Raw genomic sequence first — 16,754 nt, forward strand, 5'->3', positions numbered from 1 at the left:
AAAGAGTCATTTCATGCCGCGGTCACTGGGAAGGAATGAGACAGCTGCAGAGAGCTTCACCAGAATCTCACCGATGGAGAGGTAGTAAGAATAAAAATAATAACAGGATTTGATGGGAGGAGAACAAAATACTGGATGGGCAGATCAGAAACAGAATTATCATCAGCCTCTTGGCACAAACAGGAACAAATAAACACAGAACAAGAAGATGCACTGACGTTGTATATTAAACTTTCCTCCCCACTCTCAGGATACTTTTTACATTGCAATAAATAGTGCAATTCTAGCAGCGGGAAACAAGAAGGAATGTGGCAAGTGCCCACCTCCCTCTCATATGTGTTTTAGCCACACGCTCTCTTCCTAGGTAGCACCGATTTCCCAGGTGCTGGGTGAGAGACAGGACAGGGGGCAGAGGTCTGTGCATGTGTGCCTGCCCTTTGGCCTCTGGAGGTGCCTGGAGAGTTCAGCAAACACCCCCATCACATTCCTGTGACAGACACTGGGGAACGGAGGGCTGGCTGTTGGGCCTGTTCTTGCTCTAAGGCCACATCCTAGAAAGGCAGGGCCTGACGTGGGAGAAACATGGTCACTGACATTCAGCCGCCTGTCTAGCTGAACCTCTAGCACTAAGACGGTGTCCTTGAAGGCCTTGTCCTAATTGGCAAGAAGGTGGGGAAGGGGGCAAACAATAGCCCCTTCCCTCCCGGTCTTTGTCTGACTCCTGCACGCGGTGGTGCTGGGCTGGAGCAGCCACAGATGAGGCACAGACATCAGGCACGCAGACCCTCTCCACTCCCTCCAGGTTCCCCCACTCTACACTCTCACTGATGGCCACTAAGAAACACAGTCCGCGAATAACTATGTATCCAGTTTATCTTGAGCCCTCACTCCCGTGTGCGGCAACAACAGTGCTCCCATGAGAGACCTTCTTAGCACTTACGGATATGAGTTGGTCAAGAGGTGGGGGGGGGGCGGGGATGGGCTTCTTTTCCAGGAACCTGGGTCAAAGGCCAGCTTTTCCACCAGCTTTACCCCTAGAAACCCTAAATACTGTCTGGGCGCTCTCTGCAGAGTTCAGTTTGAAACATGCAATCATAACTTCAGTGACAGTCAACTACAAGGCAGCATCTTGATTAGGCAGATGTGCTCCAGAAAAAAAAGCAAAACAGGTGTGAACAGGTGGAAAAAGAGAAGACACTGAAAAGGGGCAGGGGGCAGGGCATACACAGCAGACCTGTGCCGAAATGCAAAACACCAAGTGGTCTCCACAGCTCAGGCCAGTGCTCCACCTTCTCAATTCATTCAAAGAAAAACTAGCCTGGAGCAAGGGGGAGGGGAAGAGTAGAGAGCACAGTGCTTGGTAACAAAAACAGAAAAGGTTGGTGAGAAAAGAGGAGAGCGCGATACCTTTCTAATCAGCATGAAGTGCCCAGGGCGATGACCAGCCAAGACGGGAGGCACCTAGGGACCCTGTGAAGCATCAACTATGGAACCAAGTGTTTCTAACAGAGAATCCAGGGCCCGACCACTCGACACCTGCCTTCACCTGCCCTACGTCTGCAGCAGCATCTCCGGCTCAGACAGTGAGCAATAGAGAGTGTATCCCAATTCGTCTATTTCCTCAGGGGTGAGCTCTGCAAATAAGTTCACCTTGGGGTTTAGGGCACTGGGCAGAACTCCGGCCTCTAAGTAGCTGATGAGTCCCCTCAAGGCCTGCAGGAATCGGTCAGCCAGCACATCTGGAGACCAGTCAGCCTCCTCCTGGGCCACGTGGAGGATGACGTTGGTGAGCTGGCTGGCAGTGAGGTGACCCAGGGCCGGAGTGGACTTGCACACGGCCTTGAGGATCTTGAGGCACAGAGAGCGGCAGCCCGAGTCGGCCTGGTCCAGAGCCCGCAAGCGCGCCGTCTCGGCAGGACGCAGGCTCAGCCGCCACAGGTTGTCATACTGGGCTAGCCGGTGTGGTTTGGCCACCAAGACAGTGTCACCAAGGGTCACTGATGGCAGGAAGTCAATGATGAGATGCCTGTCGCGCTCATACTGCACTTCCAGAGTCAGAGCCTCTGGGGGTGGGGCCGGCCGAATCACATAGTCCAAGAGGGACCCGATGGCCGGCCAGTTGATGGAGCCAGCCACTACCTTTTCGAACGTGTCTGCCACTGTCTTTGGAGAGAGGTAGCCCCCTACTACACAGCGGTCCCAGTAACTGCTACCACGAGGAAAGTACTCTGGGTTCTCCCGGCGAACCAGGAAGAAGCCGGGGACGTTCATGATGGTGTCCTCTCCGGGGATACACGACCACAGGTTCTGCTCCAGCACGAGGGGCACGATGAGTTGGATGTGGTCGGCTGTCACGACCTGGTGGAGAAGAATTAAAAAGGTTTTGAGGGATTTAATCTGCTCAAGAGCCAAGTTTCCCACCATCTTATATCCCCCCCAACAAAAAGGGAAACTAAGAATTCTTCCACGTGACCATATCAATTCAGAGTGTGGATTTCAACCCAGGTCTGTTGGACACTGGCGCCCGTGCTCATTCCACACACCACGTTGCCTCTGGACACAGAAGTACACATGACATCCCCCAGGGCTTGACGGCCTGAAGGAAAGCCAGAAAGGGAAGATAGGGACAAGAATATCCCTAGGAAGGAGGAGGAGGCCTCTGACAGCTTCCTACAAGTTGTGAGTATGACTAAAAAACAAAAAACGTTAAAGGCAGGGATCTCCAAATGCTACCGCAGTATGTGGAATTCAGACGCAGTAGGACTAACCTTTCTGGCGAGCCTGGGAGACTGATCTCCTGTACTAACAGCCCTACTGAGAAGCATCCTGGTCAGTACAACCCTGCCCTTCGTAAGAACCCCCTGCTTACCTGCAGGTCATCATAGAGGCTGCCACTCAGGTACATGTCCCGAAGTGGCATGTCAGGCAACTTGGCCCGCAGGAAGCTCCGGAGCTCGGCACATATGTCCACGGCAGCTTGCTTGGCCCGAGCCTGCTCGCCAGCAGGGATGGCCGCCCGGTTCCGGTAGTAAGTAAGAAGTTTCTCCTGCAGGGACATGCGGAGTCGTGACTTCTTCAAGTCTACCTGGCCCTTCCTGGCCAATGGCTTGGGCCGGGGCAGGCAGAATGTATCTGCCAAGGCAAGAGAGAGAGGCACGTGAGCTCTTCCCGTGCTTGCTCATCCATGGCTGCCTCAGCCCCAAAGGAGACGGGCTTGGCACAAAAGCCTAGCATGGTGCCTGGCACGTATGTCCCTGAGCAATGTGTTGAATGCATGAGTAGCACTGAGCCCCGAGGTCAGTCCCAGAAGGGGTATCAGCCTTCCTCACCTGTGTCAAAGGCCGAGGAGCCTGTGGGAAGGGCCTGTAGGGACCTGCTCAGGCCTGTCTTCATGTCCTTGTTGAGCAATCGGGGGGAGCCCATCCAGTTTGGTTCTTCCCAGCTCCTTTTCCCTGAATGGCTCAGGCGGGTGGGGCTGGTAGGGGCACTGATTGCCCTATCGTACATCTGAAACAGCAGAGAGGACCCAGCACATGACCTTCTTTCCTGTTTCCCTCCTTCCCAGCAGCTTTGCCTTAATGAGTTCAGCTACTATTTTTCAATAACTTTGTTTTATTCTAGGTTATGGAATACTTTGCTCCGCACAGAAAATCTCAGGAAATACTAAATGATATAAATAAGAAACAGATTTATCCATAATGTCATAACCCAGAGATAACGGTTAATATTTTGGTATATTTCTTTCTGAAAATATATATTTGTGTAATTAGGATCCTCCTCTATATATACTTCTGAAAACTGATTTTTTTTACGTATCATTTTTATCACTCCCCCATATCACTAAAAATGAATCAGTGTTGAACATTATGGTACAATTTCTAACTATACAACACTGTACTTTATGAATGTACTGTAATGTTGAACACTGTTCCAATTAACAAATACATCACTGAATGGCTACTCTGTGCCAGGAGTTGTTCTAGGTGCACAGAATAAAGCAGTAACCCAGAGACCCAATCCCTGCCCTCATGGAGTTGGCAGTTTAGCAGAGGGACACAGGCAATACAAAATCAACAAGCGAAACCATGCAGATACAGGTGTTAAGAAAAGTAAAGAAGGAAGGAGAAATAGGAAAAATGTGTGGTGGGAGTCCTGCTATTTTAAATAAGGTAGTCAAGGAAGGATATTTTGATTATTTGCAATTTTTCACTCGCTGGGATAAACTTTTTAGTTGTATCTCCAACAGTTTCTTTAGGGCAGAGTCCTAGAAGTAGATTTACTGAATCCTCTTAAGATCTCGTCTAATAATGCCAAATTACCAAGTTACATTTCCATTAGCAGTATCAGAGTCTTATTCTAAGTCAGCTCCACTCGGCAGCCTCACCACCTCTCCAACCCCTGGCTGAGCGTACTTACCCGCTTAACCGCCAGTGTAGCAATGCCCAGCATGGCTGCCCCACCCACCCCGAGCACCAGCCGGGCATTGGAGAGCACAAAGTCAATGGCCGTCCCGATGCCATTATCATCCTTCTTGCTTTTGCGCTCACCAGCGCCTGCCATTGCTCACCTGAGGATGAAGGCAGAACACAGCCATCACCACCTGGGACCTTGAGAACCAGCCCTCCTCCTCCCTCCGCCATCAGGCCAGTCCCCAACAATTTCAGGGTACTCTGTGAGTTCCAGGAACCCAAATCCTCCTGCCTCTAGCACTCCATGTTCTAGGGTCAGGAGGGAGGTATCGTGTCCCTCGATGTGTCTGGATGCAAGGCGGAGGAAATGATCATGCTAGTCACGGGAAAACCTCCCCACCAATCTATTGAGATTACAAAGAGTGATAATAAGCTCACCGTCAACCCTTTTTCCTGTGAGAGTGAAGTACCCCGCCCCCACGCAATACAACCCTCCGGACCCCTTCCCAACATTACAATGCAGATCATATTTTGATCCTCTGACCACTGCTTATGGAAGGTTAGATCTGAGAAGGTGTAAATTAATTAGAGACCCATCTAATCCCATCACATCACTTCACATATAGGGAGGTGACTTGCCAGAGGTCCCAGAGAAAAGGAATGACAAAGCCATATGCAAAACTCAGGCCGCCTCTCAACTCCTAGCATGACAGTTTTTCTACTGTACCTTGTTTCCCCTTTACCCAAGTCAGACTGTTCCTATTCTACGTATTTTCTGTGAAAAATAATAACAACAACACCACGGACTACATACCCTGGCGCACGGAGACAAAACTACAAGTCCATATGTGAGAAAGATGCAAAGAAGAAAAGAACTCTCTGTGGACAGTTCCACTTGACAAATGCTTTGTTTCTTGGGGAAAGTGTGCAGGGGCACCACAAGAAGCTCAGGTGAGCCTGGCACTGTGACAGAGACTGGGAATAAACAAAACCGTCACTGCAGACTCAGCTGTTAACTGGAAAACAATATCCACCTGCTCAAGTGTGCTTGGAAAATGAACTAAAAATGCGGTCGCCTAAGCGGAGCTCACGGGCACGAGGCAGAAGAGGCTGGCCTCCGTACAGTGCTGGAGCGGGGCGAGCATGCCTTTGCTCCCTGGCAACGACGGGGCCATCCTGACTGAAGGTCCCCTGGTCTCCCAGTAAGCCCATTTCCCATGGAGTTAGAACCCTGGGCCTGACCCAGATAAAGGATGGCAAAGTGGCTCAAATCTGAGCACTGCTTTTAACACTGCTACCCCTCCTACCTCCCGTGTCCTGTACACCAGGAACTATGTAGGGAAAAACAGTTGTTTACCATTCACCAATATACCTAGAACGGGAGGAGAAAGAGGAACAAGATCACTGCATCTTCCAGTGTGAAGTAACATTCTTTCTAATACCCTTACAACTGGGTATTGCTAGTGTTGCATGTCATGCCCCTAGCCTCCCCTGTCAACCAGAGAGAAATATTTCTGCCTCTACTTATTCCAGCAATTGAGTGAACTAAGAGTCGCTGTCAATCCCAGAATTATTTTTTTCCCTAACTAGAGTTCACAACCATGGCACTTTTCTTTTCTCCACCTTTTATCGTCGATAGGAGCTTCAGGTTTAGGGACATAATGAGAGACTGCTTGGCCAAATGAAATATACGCCCACTTCAAATGCAGAGCAACCAAGGCTGAGGAGAAGAGTTAAACTCTGTATTTACAGGTGGGGTCAGGCCAGAACTCTAGTCATCCTCCCTCCAGTGGCCACTGAGACAGAGATGGGACATAAACTCATCTGAGGCAGAGTAACCCGATCAGGACAAAGCTGATCATTACACAGTTCCCGATACAAAACCATGACCACTGTTCTATTGCCTTTTAAAACAAAAGAACCTTTAGAGATGTATTTACAACAGGGAGGACCACCCTCTAAATCAGGGGTCCCCAACCCCCGGGCCCGTAGTGGTCCACAGCCTGTGAGGAACCAGGCCACACAGCAGGAGGTGGGTTGTGGGCGAACGAGGAAAGCTTCACCTGCCGCTCCCCATCGCTCCCATCACCGCCTGAGCCATCATCCCCCCCGCCCGGGCCCGGGGAAAAATTGCCTTCCACGAAACCAGTCCCTGGTGCCAAAAAGGTTGGGGACCACTGCTCTAAATGATCCTTGCATGTGATGCAGCAGAGCAAGAAGGGGCACACTCTCTCTCTACGCAGAAGCCGGAAGGAGCCTCTCTGGCTCCTTGGCCCCTCAGCCCCTCTGATGACTGGTGAGAACAAGGCACTGAGGTGGCATAACAGAAGAGCCTGGGTTTTAAAGTCGGAAATCTTGAGATTGAGTACTTGCCTTTGAGCCCTGAATAATTAGCTGGGTGACCTCAAATGAGTTACTTAACCCCTCAGCTATGTAATGGGGATAATGATGCCTGCATGGCCTAAATCATAGGCTTGTAGTGAGGAAAACATATCTACTAAAATACCATATGTGAACACTTTATACACCGTAAAAGGACTCTACAAATGTGGGCCATCATTAAGATCTCCATCCACAGGAAAAAGGTCAACTTCCAGAAGGCAGTCAGCAATCCAGACAGTCCTGTGAGTTACATTTTACCTTCTGAGACTGAGCCAGGAATGGCCTATGAAACCCAAGCTGATGCCATTCTGGGCTTGAGACCAAAACCATGAAGTTGAGCAGGCTTGGGAAAAGGCTTTTCTACTCTAGTGCAATATACTCCCGCCCCATCCAAGGACCAGGTGATATCAAAGACCTGGTGACCTGGAAGAGGAAAGAACATCCACAGCTCCCACAGGGAGATCAAAGTTTCTATTCTAAAACTGAGCTCAATCTGTTCCAGTTGAAACTACTTAACCACAGTCTACCCTCCACTCAGGCTCTGCTGCACTACCTGGGAGCCTGCGGGAGGTGGGAGCTCTGCCTGGCAAGGAGAGGGGCCTGGAGGAGCCCTGTTGTTTAATGCGTTTAGTTCCAGTTTTCCAAGATGAAAAAGTTCTGGAGATCTCTTGTGCAACAATATGAATATTCTTTTTTTTTTTTTTTTTTTTTTTTTTTTCTGTACGCGGGCCTCTCACTGCCGCGGCCTCTCCCGTTGCGGAGCACAGGCTCCGGACACACAGGCTCCGCGGCCATGGCTCGCGGGCCCAGCCGCTCCGCGGCATGTGGGATCCTCCGGGATAGGGGCACGAACCCGTGTCCCCTGCATCGGCAGGCGGACTCCCAACCACTGCGCCACCAGGGAAGCCCTGAATATTCTTTTTTTGTTCGTTTTTAATTTATTTATTTTTGGCTGCATTGGGTCTTCGTTGCTGCACGTGAGCTTTCTCTAGTTGTGGCGAGCGGGGGTTACTCTTTTTTGCGGTGCGCAGGCTTCTTTCTCATTGCCGTGGCTTCTCTTGTTGCGGAACACGGGCTCTAGGCGCGTAAGCTTCAGTAGTTGTGGCACGTGGTCTCAATAGTTGTGGCTCGTGGGCTCTAGAGCGTAGGCTCAGTAGTTGTGGAGCACGGGCTTAGTTGCTCCGCGGCATGTGGGATCTTCCCGGACCAGGGCTCGAACCCATGTTCCCTGTATTGGCAGGCGGATTCTTAACCACTGCGCCACCAGGGAAGTCCCTACAATATGAATATTCTTAACACCACTGAACTGTACACTTACAAACAGTTAAAATATTGGAAAAAAAAAAAAAGAGGAGGCGGAACACTGACCTGGTGGGCAGGGCCGAGGATGGGAAATGTGAACTCTAGGAACATTTCAGACAAGTTGTTTAACCTGTCTCCTTAGATACAAAAATGGGAATAGAAATAGTCATCACCCCATTACAGTGGGAATGATGAGTAATGGAGGCCCTGTATCTTCCTAGGATGACGGCACAGAACTGTGAAAATTCCAACTTATTCTCCTTGAAAAGGGCATATGACTTAAACATCTGGCTTGAGTACACTTGAGAAGAGCTAACATATACTGAGCGTGTACCACGTGCTGGGCATTTTACACCTATTAGTTCCCTTGATCCTTGCAACAATCCCATGAGATCAGTCACATAGTTATCTCCAACTCACAGATGAAGAAACTGAGGCAGAGGTAAAGTAATGGCCCAAGGTCACCATGTCAGAAAGTTGTGCAGCCAAGAGTTGAACCTGGAGCTCACGGAGCTGGGGAGTAGCTTACAGGGGTCCAAGTAGCCTGCAGCTCCTCCTCGTACACGTCTCCTCTCCACTAACCACTCGGACTCGGCCATACGTTTCCCGGGGGCATTTTGGCTCACTCCCTGCTGTGTCCTCAGGGCCAGCAGTATTTGACACGTAGCAAATATCTGTTGCATGAATGAGCTACTGATTCTATGGCTTTTTTTTTTCTGGGCGGGCGGGGGGGGCGGGCAGTGAGGAGGTGGTAGCGGCATCTGTAACCCAACTCAGTCAAGAGACTAGGAACACAAAGCCTTCAGTGTTCACTTCCACTCTCCCTGGGCAGGCAAGCCCTTGTGGGCATCATCTCTCACCTGGCCCTTTACTCCCCAAAGCCGGTCTGCCCATCAACCTGAGTGGCCGAGGAGGACCCAAAGCCATTATGTCAGGCTCCTCCTCCTTCTTTCCCTCTGTTAAAGACAGCGCTGCCCACACAGCTGGCATGCCTCACACCTCACGGTCATCGCTCGCTCCTCTCCCCTCCTGCTGCAGCCAGCGTCCGCCTGGTGAAGTCCACTGCTACACACAGTGTGCTCACGGGCCACCCGACTGCCACCGTCCCTCCAGCTCACCTGGTCGGAGCCACAGACTCTGGTATCCCCTACCAATGTATTCTCCATGCTGCCACTGCCACGATCCCTCATCCACGCCATTCCCCTGCTGACAAAGCTCTGATGGTCCCCCTCTGTCAGATATCACGACCTCCTCAACAGGGGATTCGATGTCCTTCCAGACCTGGTCCAGCCTCAACTCTGGTCACCTGCCTTACAGGTGCACCATTCGAGCCACTCTGGACTCGGGTTTCCAGACTATAAAATATGGTAGTCTGTGTTTTCACCTCCACACTTGCTTATTGCCCGTCTGCCCGGCAAGCTTCTATTTCTCACTTGGGGCAGACCTCAAATGTCCTCTTTTCTATAGCCACCTGTGGTTCCTCCACCACCCCCCCACCCCCAAGGCACAGTTTTGGCATCATCCCTGTCTCCAAGCTCTTTACCCGACCTCTAGTACAGAGCTGTTCACCCTGGAATTACCTCCCGTCGATCTCCACATGAGACCCATCCCTTGATGGGCCACATCATTCATCTCTACCTCAGAGCCTACCAGAATGCCAGGGCCAGAGAAGGCCCTCTGGGAAGTTGCTGAATTAAATACAATCATTTGGTTACAGTGGGACTATCACACTGGCATGGGAAGTAAATAGAACTAACATACCACTGGCCAAGAACCATTCCAGGTACTTTGTGTGCATTATCTCTTTTTTTTTTGGCCGCGCCGTGTGGCCCTCAGGATCTTAGTACCCGGACGAGGGATTGAACGTGGGCCCTCAGCAGTGAAAGCGCAGAGTCCTAACCACTGGACCGCCTGGGAATTCCCGAGTTGTCTCATTTAATTCTTGCAATAAGCTGAAGAGGTAGGGACTGTTATTTCACAAATGAGGGAATGGAGGCCTAGACAGATTTAGTGATTTACCCTAAGTCCCACAGTTGTTAGTAGCAGTGTCAGGAAGGCGCCGTCCTCTGAGGCCTGTACACTGTGCTTGCTTTAGAGACTGTTGCAAGAGTCTAGTTATGTTTGGGGAAACATGATCTTGCCCTCAATAGAAGTGAATCTACCAAAGAATGAGGCAGCCAGGAACTGAGCTCTAATAGTTTTAACCAATGTCTTTCTATAATTTTCATATGTAAAATGTTTTATGAAAAAAAATGGTCTCCTGGTGGGGCCTGAAACTCGGGGCGTTTTTTTTTTCTTAACAAGGGAACATACTTCTGTTAATATGTTTGTATTTCCTCCATTGATTTATGACTAAAGGACTCTGGTCACTAAAGGAAAGGTTCTCCCTCTCCTTGTCCCCTGCGACAGAAAAATGAAACCTACAGGAACAAGGGCCTACCTACCTGAGGCTTCTTACCGCATCTGTGAGGTGGAGGTGGGAGAGAGGCAGGCGTGTCTATGGAAGGCACTTTTGTCCTCTTTCCCTTGGAATTAGGATGGGAGGGGAAAGGAGAGGATCCTAAATAATCCCTCCCAGTTTGCTGTGGAGGAATACCAGGCCCTTTTCCAGCTGCCTCTCCCGGGCCTCAGGATCCTCTAGCTTCTGATTTTTCCGGAACTCACGGCGGATGAAGGCAAGGTAGAAGTCTCGATCAGTGTAGCGAAGCTCTCGGCCTTGGCGCAGCAGAGCCCGGTAGAGACTCAGCACCGCCTCTCGGCTCCATGGGGCCATGGGGGACTGACAGGGGCTGGGCGTCAGGCTATACGCAGAAGGGAAGAAAGAGAAGCCTAGAATCAGAATTAATGATGGAAGGGCCTGTGGAGACTATCTAATTCAGTAGTTCTTAATCTAGGTCTTAGAGACCGCCCCCCCCAAGGTCACAATATGACTTAGTGGCGGGGCTGGGACTATATCCCAGCCTATGGACTCCTGCTCGTGGGAAACTACCGGTTACGCTGAAAGGCCAGGGCTTGGAAGCTGGACTGTGTGTGCTTGAATCTTGGCTCTGCCACTTATTTGCCATATAGCTTTGAACAAAGTACATAACCTCTCTGAGCATCAGCTTCCTCGCTTTTAAAATACAGACAATGCTATCTACATTTACATATTGCTATGTATCAATACTATATATGCTAACAGTACTTACCACATAGGGTTATTTTGAGACTTGCCTGAGATATCACTTGTAAAGCACCTGTAACTGAAGTTCACCACAGGGGTGGTCTAGAGTCGTTGGAGACGAGGGGTCTCAGTCATACTTGAATCCTGGCACCACCGCTTAAGAGCTCATTACCTTGGGCAAGTTTCTTAACCTCTCTGGGCTTACCTTAGTTCCTCATCTGTAAAATGAGGATTAAAATTGTATTTTCCATATGGTTTGTATGAGGATCAAATGAGTTAATGTACGTAAACGTGGTTAGAATAGCACTCGGCATATACTAAGCATTCTATCAGGGACAGGTATCAATATTATTAATGCTACCTACCCTCGTTTGTAAGTGCTCAGTAAGTATTAGAATTAGATACACATAAACTGTCAACATCTTCCTTCCGTAACGATAAAGCGTTACAGATCACAGAGGGTTACCATCTGTAAAGTGCTTTGTCATCCATTAACACATTTAAACTGAGGAATTTATGAAGTAGTCAAGGTTCATAACGAGAAGCGTGAAGGCTTATGGAGTGTTTACTATGTAGCACGCATGGGCTAAGCGGATTCCACGTGACAACTCTTCTCATTCCATCAACAATCCCAGTGTCGTCAGTATCCCCATTTTAAGTGGAGAAAACTGACGCTCCCAGAGGGAAGTAACTTGCCCACAGGCACCCAGCTATAAAGGGGGGGAGGGACTCCTGACCCCAACTCTGACTGCCTGTGTAATGAGAACTACTATTTTCTGGGATCTTACCGTGTATACAGCACTTCCAGGTGCTTTACAAACTTTCCCAGCACAGCGCCTGGCACATACCAAGGGCTCAAAAAAGAAGCTGAACGAAAGAGGGAACCCTCACAACGTCCCTGTGTGGAAAAAAGCATCATCCCTCTTTATGAAATAAAAAAACTTAGACTGAGCGGAAGAGGTATTTGACTGGTAAAAAGGTCTGGACTTTGGGCCCAAAGTCGGCTAGCCATCAGCCTCCGGCTTTCATAACTTGCTGCGTGAGCTTGAGGAAGCCACTGTCCGCGTCCCTTTTTCCTCAGCTGTAGAAGAGCGCCCCTCGGCCCCAAGGGCCTCCCGGAGTGGGAGAGATGAATCCAGAAATCAACAAGAAAAGTGCTTTATGGAGTAGGAGGCGACTGTCACGCGAGGGCTGTTACTACAAGGTCGATCGGCGAGTGGACCGCTGGGCCCCGGCAGGTCCCCAGGTTCTCCCCCGACCCTGCGGGGCGTCGCACCGAGCCGGGGTGGAGAGACCCCGAAGCTGGGGCAGGCCGGCTCAGGGGCCCCGGGAGGGCTCCGGAGGCTGAGGCGGGGCCCTGGAGCGGCCTCCAGGGGAAAGCTCAGGGCGAGCTGGGGCGAGACCCCGGACGACCAGGCCGGTAGCCCGGGCCCGGGCCGGATGGGGGGGCCCAGACAGTGGCTCTGAGAGAAGGCGTGGCGAGCCCCCGACCCCGGCCCTCACTCCACCCCTCACTCACCTGCGGAGCGCGCGCGCTTCCACTCCTCGGGATTCGCCTCTCCCCCGGTATCTCTCCTGGGGTCACCCACCAACATGGCCCCTTCACTTCCGGGACACGACCTTGCGCACGGAACTGAGGAGTGGGACCGAAGGGAGCCTGGAGGCAGGCGGGGGCCGGAGGACTTCCGGTCTTCCAGGCCTATGCCTCTCTCGGGGTGGGGCCAGGAGCCGCGTCAGGCTACTCCCCTTGCGCGGCTCCGCCCCACAGGCCGGAGTCCCGCCTCCGTACGTGACGTCACCTAAGAACGGGCAGGCCGAGGCCATTCGGGCCCCGCCCACCCATTCGGGCCCCGCCCAGTCGGAGGGCCGAGGAGCGGTGGTCCGGGTTGGGCAGAGAGGGGCTAGGCATGTAGCAGCCGTTGTGCGGCATAGTTCCCCAACCTGCTGCCAGCTCTGTAGCCTGTGTGGCCCCAGCACTGTCTGCTGATCTCGGGCTGGAGCCATGGGGGTGCCTGGGGGAGGTTTAACACTAAGGGTATTCCGTATCGTGTCTTTTAAAGGTCTTCCATTTTCTCAGATTGCTTTCTTTTCATCCCTCCGTGCTGTTCCCGCACCCCTGGCAAGGACCTACCTTTCAAGGTCCTCCTCAAATGTCCCCCTCTAGAAGTCTTTTATAGCCCCTTCCTCTCCCCTCATCCAAGACACTTAGGTGTCTCCTTTGGGCCCCACAGAAATGTTTGCACACCACCGTTAGGGCTTCGCTCCTTCAACAACGAAACGTGTTTATTGGCGCCTGTTATTTGCCAGGCACTGTTTTTTAATTTCTGCATTAGTTTCTGTCTCTCATCAGATTTGAGGGCAGGAGCCATGTCATTATGGAATCCATAGAGGGAGAGGGGAAGAGGCAGGCTTTAGAATCAGGCCCAGGAGGCTCCAGATGCAGCTCCACCACTTAAGGACAGCTGCCTGCCCTCTGACAACTTTCCTAACCCCCTCAGCCCCTCTCAGCTTTTGTGAGGATTTAAAAGGCATCTATCAGGAAGGGGTGGGCACTTACACAGAGCAGTTGCCCACCCATCCATTTATTCTTGCACAGATCCTTGTTTGGGGTGTCTAATGTGCAAAGCACTGCCACAGGCATTGCAGGGAACAGAGAAATCAAGTCTTCATCTTCTAGTGGGGCTGATGTGAGAGGAGGAGATAAGGACTGGAGGAGGAATACTGGGTGAGAGGATGGAGAGAAAGGAGTTGCTTGGTACGCGGGCCTCTCACTGCTGTGACCTCTCCCATTGTGGAGCACAGGCTCTGGATGCGCAGGCTCAGCAGCCATGGCTCAGGGGCCCAGCCGCTCCACGGCATGTGGGATCTTCCCGGACTGGGGCACGAACCCATGTCCCCTGCATCGGCAGACGGACTCTCAGCCACTGCGCCACCGAAAACCCAGGAGTTGCTTTTTTACTTGGAGTGTTGCTGGAAGTCCTGTCTGATAAGGGGACCTGAGTAGGACCTTCAGGAAGGGCATTGCAGGTGCTGGCCCATTCCAGGGCTGGGGGGTGGGGTGCGGGGAAGAGACAGGACAGGGGGTCCTTATCAGGGGCAGGGGAGGGGAAATCTTGCTGGGACAGGAGCCACCAGAGAGTCTGGAGCAAAGGAGTGACGGGACCTGACTTCCATTTGTTTGTTTGTTTGTTTATGGTGAAAAAATTTATATTTAGAATTGGCCAGCTGGATGCAGTTTAGATGATCCCAATTTTGTTGCCACCACCCAAAAGCATCATAGTCAGGGCCAGTTGAACATATGCCTTCTTCTTTCCATCAGACCCCATCAGGGTGTTGGCCTTGGCCATGTGATGTCATAAAAGTGTCTTCCCAGCCTGTCTGATATGTGTTGATGGCCTTGACCTCCACAGTGAACACAAGTGTGTTGCTCTCTTCTTCATGGCAGACTCAGTGGTCTGGGGAATGTGGTGTTGGTGTAGTGGTCAAGCTTGTTTCTCCTGGGAGCTCACGTCCGAGGATATTTAGGCTGCCGTTGGAACCGCTGTGTCTTTTGTGTGTGTGTCTGTGGATTCATTTCAGCACTGCCTTCTTGGCCTTCAAAGTCTTTGCTTTGGCTTCAGCTTTGGGAGGGCAGGGGCCCCCTTCTTCACTTTCGACGCCATCTTTGTGAAAAAGGTCCCTGACTTCCATTTTTCACAGGATCAGTCTGGCTTTGAGACTAACGGAAGGATGCAAGGGCTAAAGCAGGGAGACTGGTCAAGAGGCTGCTGCAAAGCCCCAGGGGACAGAGGACAGCGGTTCAGACCAGGGGGTGGCAGTGTGGAGGGGAGTGGTCAGATCCAAGAAGTATTTGGCGGTGGAGCCACAGAAGTTGCTGATGTGGGGGTGGGATAGAAGGGTCAACTGTGGCTTCAGGGTCCTGCCTGAGCAATTGCCCTGCTGCCCCTCTGCTCCAGCCTATTCAGGAGCATCTTCCAGGCCTTACAAATTGCTAAAAGAAGGCAGTTTTCCAGGGCCCTAGGGTCCCCACTCAGGTAAAGGAAGACTTTCCATGGCATAGGGATCCCCATCAATACTGGGGAGACCGTGAACCCCTGGAACCTCTAGGAAAGGGAGGGGCCCAGATGGGGGCCTGGAGGAGGCTTCAGATTTAAGAGCAATAATGCGTGTGGCCTCTGGGATCTTAGGCATCATTCTCCCAGGGCTGGCTTGGTGTGGGAAAAACACTCCCACTGAGATGGCACCAGCCCCTGCATCTGCTTTTATTAAGCATCTCTTGTGTGTCAGACACTGGATTGAGTAGTTTACAAATGTTGTATTATGTCTAACCCCAACAACCCTGTTTGGTCCGCATGATTATCCTGATGATGAAAACCAAAGCAGAAAAAGGTTCAGGCATTTCTCTAAGACACTGAGCCAGGCAGCCAAAAAGCTCGCTGTGGAGCCCAGGTCTGTCTTACTCCAAAATGTGTGTTCTTTCCAAGGCTGCCCTACTTTGCTCTTTAAAGAAATAGTTTTGTGACGCAAATCAATCTAATTGGTGACATTCCCAGCTGGAAGACCAGGGGACCTTTTATATCTCTCCTAACCCTCCTGTTCTACAGAACATTATTTTTAGGAGGGAAGGAGGGAGGTCCCTTGGCGGGGAGGGGTCTGCCCTTCAGATCAGCTCCCCCGGACTCTTCTTTTTTTTTTTTTTTGGTATGCGGGCCTCTCACTGTTGTGGCCTCTCCCGTTGCAGAGCACAGGCTCCGGAGCGCAGGCTCAGCGGCCATGGCTCACGGGCCCAGCCGCGGCATGTGGGATCTTCCTGGACCGGGGCACGAACCCATGTCCCCTGCATCAGCAGGCGGACTCTCAACCACTGCGCCACCAGGGAAGCCCCCCCCACCCCCACCCCCGGACTCTTCTTAACTCTTCAGGGTCTTCTCTTTATTTCCAGACTCACAAGGCTCCTCCCTGCCCCCCCATGCTCCCATGGCAACGGAGGTGGGGCAGTGGGGCAGGCATCTGGCACCCACATGCATCCATGGTGCCGAAATCTCAGGGCTCTACCTGGTTCCACAGGACGGGCAGGCTGAGACCTGCAGGAGATCAGTCCCCAGGCCACTGTGGTGTCCCTCGAAGGGGTCATCAGTGGACAGTAAGAGTGAACAGTTCCTGAGCTCTCCGCCTGTGCCAAGACACACGCACCAACCCCCACCTGCCATCAGAGTCCTGTGAGGATGAGACTGTCATTGTCCCATTTGCATCCAAGGAGACGGGATCTTGAAGAGCCATAAGCAGTGGGACTAGGGTCTGAGCTCCACACCATCCAAGGGCTAGATGAAGTCACTCAGGACAAGGGTGGAGGCAGGGGAAAAGGAGGAGCAGCCCTGGGGACACCGACCGGAAACAAAGGATGCTGGAGAGGTCCAGTCAGAAGACAGGAGTGTCCTGCAGGCTTCGGGGGAGGAGGGCCTGGTCACAGAGGCCAGCGCCCCAGCAAGTCCCATATC

General features: G+C 51.8%; 2 protein-coding genes across 2 annotated transcripts; both read right to left on the reverse strand.

Moving 5' to 3' along the window:
* Positions 1-209: 209 nt before the first annotated feature.
* MIEF1 (mitochondrial elongation factor 1) lies at positions 210-4,560 on the reverse strand (the record flags this gene model as incomplete). The annotated part of the gene is made up of 4 exons (XM_081248899.1): positions 210-2,358; positions 2,870-3,132; positions 3,330-3,507; positions 4,417-4,560. 4 exons carry the CDS (start codon positions 4,558-4,560, stop codon positions 1,552-1,554), a joined length of 1,392 nt encoding a protein of 463 aa, XP_081105025.1. The 3' UTR covers positions 210-1,551.
* Positions 4,561-10,653: 6,093 nt separating this feature from the next.
* On the reverse strand, positions 10,654-12,965 carry MIURF (mitochondrial elongation factor 1 upstream open reading frame; the record flags this gene model as incomplete). Its single annotated transcript, XM_081248900.1, has 2 exons — positions 12,776-12,965; positions 10,654-10,894 (listed from the first exon to the last, which is right to left on the reverse strand). The coding sequence occupies exon 2, from the start codon at positions 10,864-10,866 to the stop codon at positions 10,654-10,656; it is 213 nt and encodes a 70-aa protein (XP_081105026.1). The 5' UTR covers positions 10,867-10,894; positions 12,776-12,965.
* Positions 12,966-16,754: the final 3,789 nt, after the last annotated feature.

The sequence above is a fragment of the Mesoplodon bidens genome (genome assembly GCF_964165515.1).
Source record: "Mesoplodon bidens genome assembly, chromosome: 11".
Classification (NCBI taxonomy): Eukaryota; Metazoa; Chordata; class Mammalia; order Artiodactyla; family Ziphiidae; genus Mesoplodon; species Mesoplodon bidens.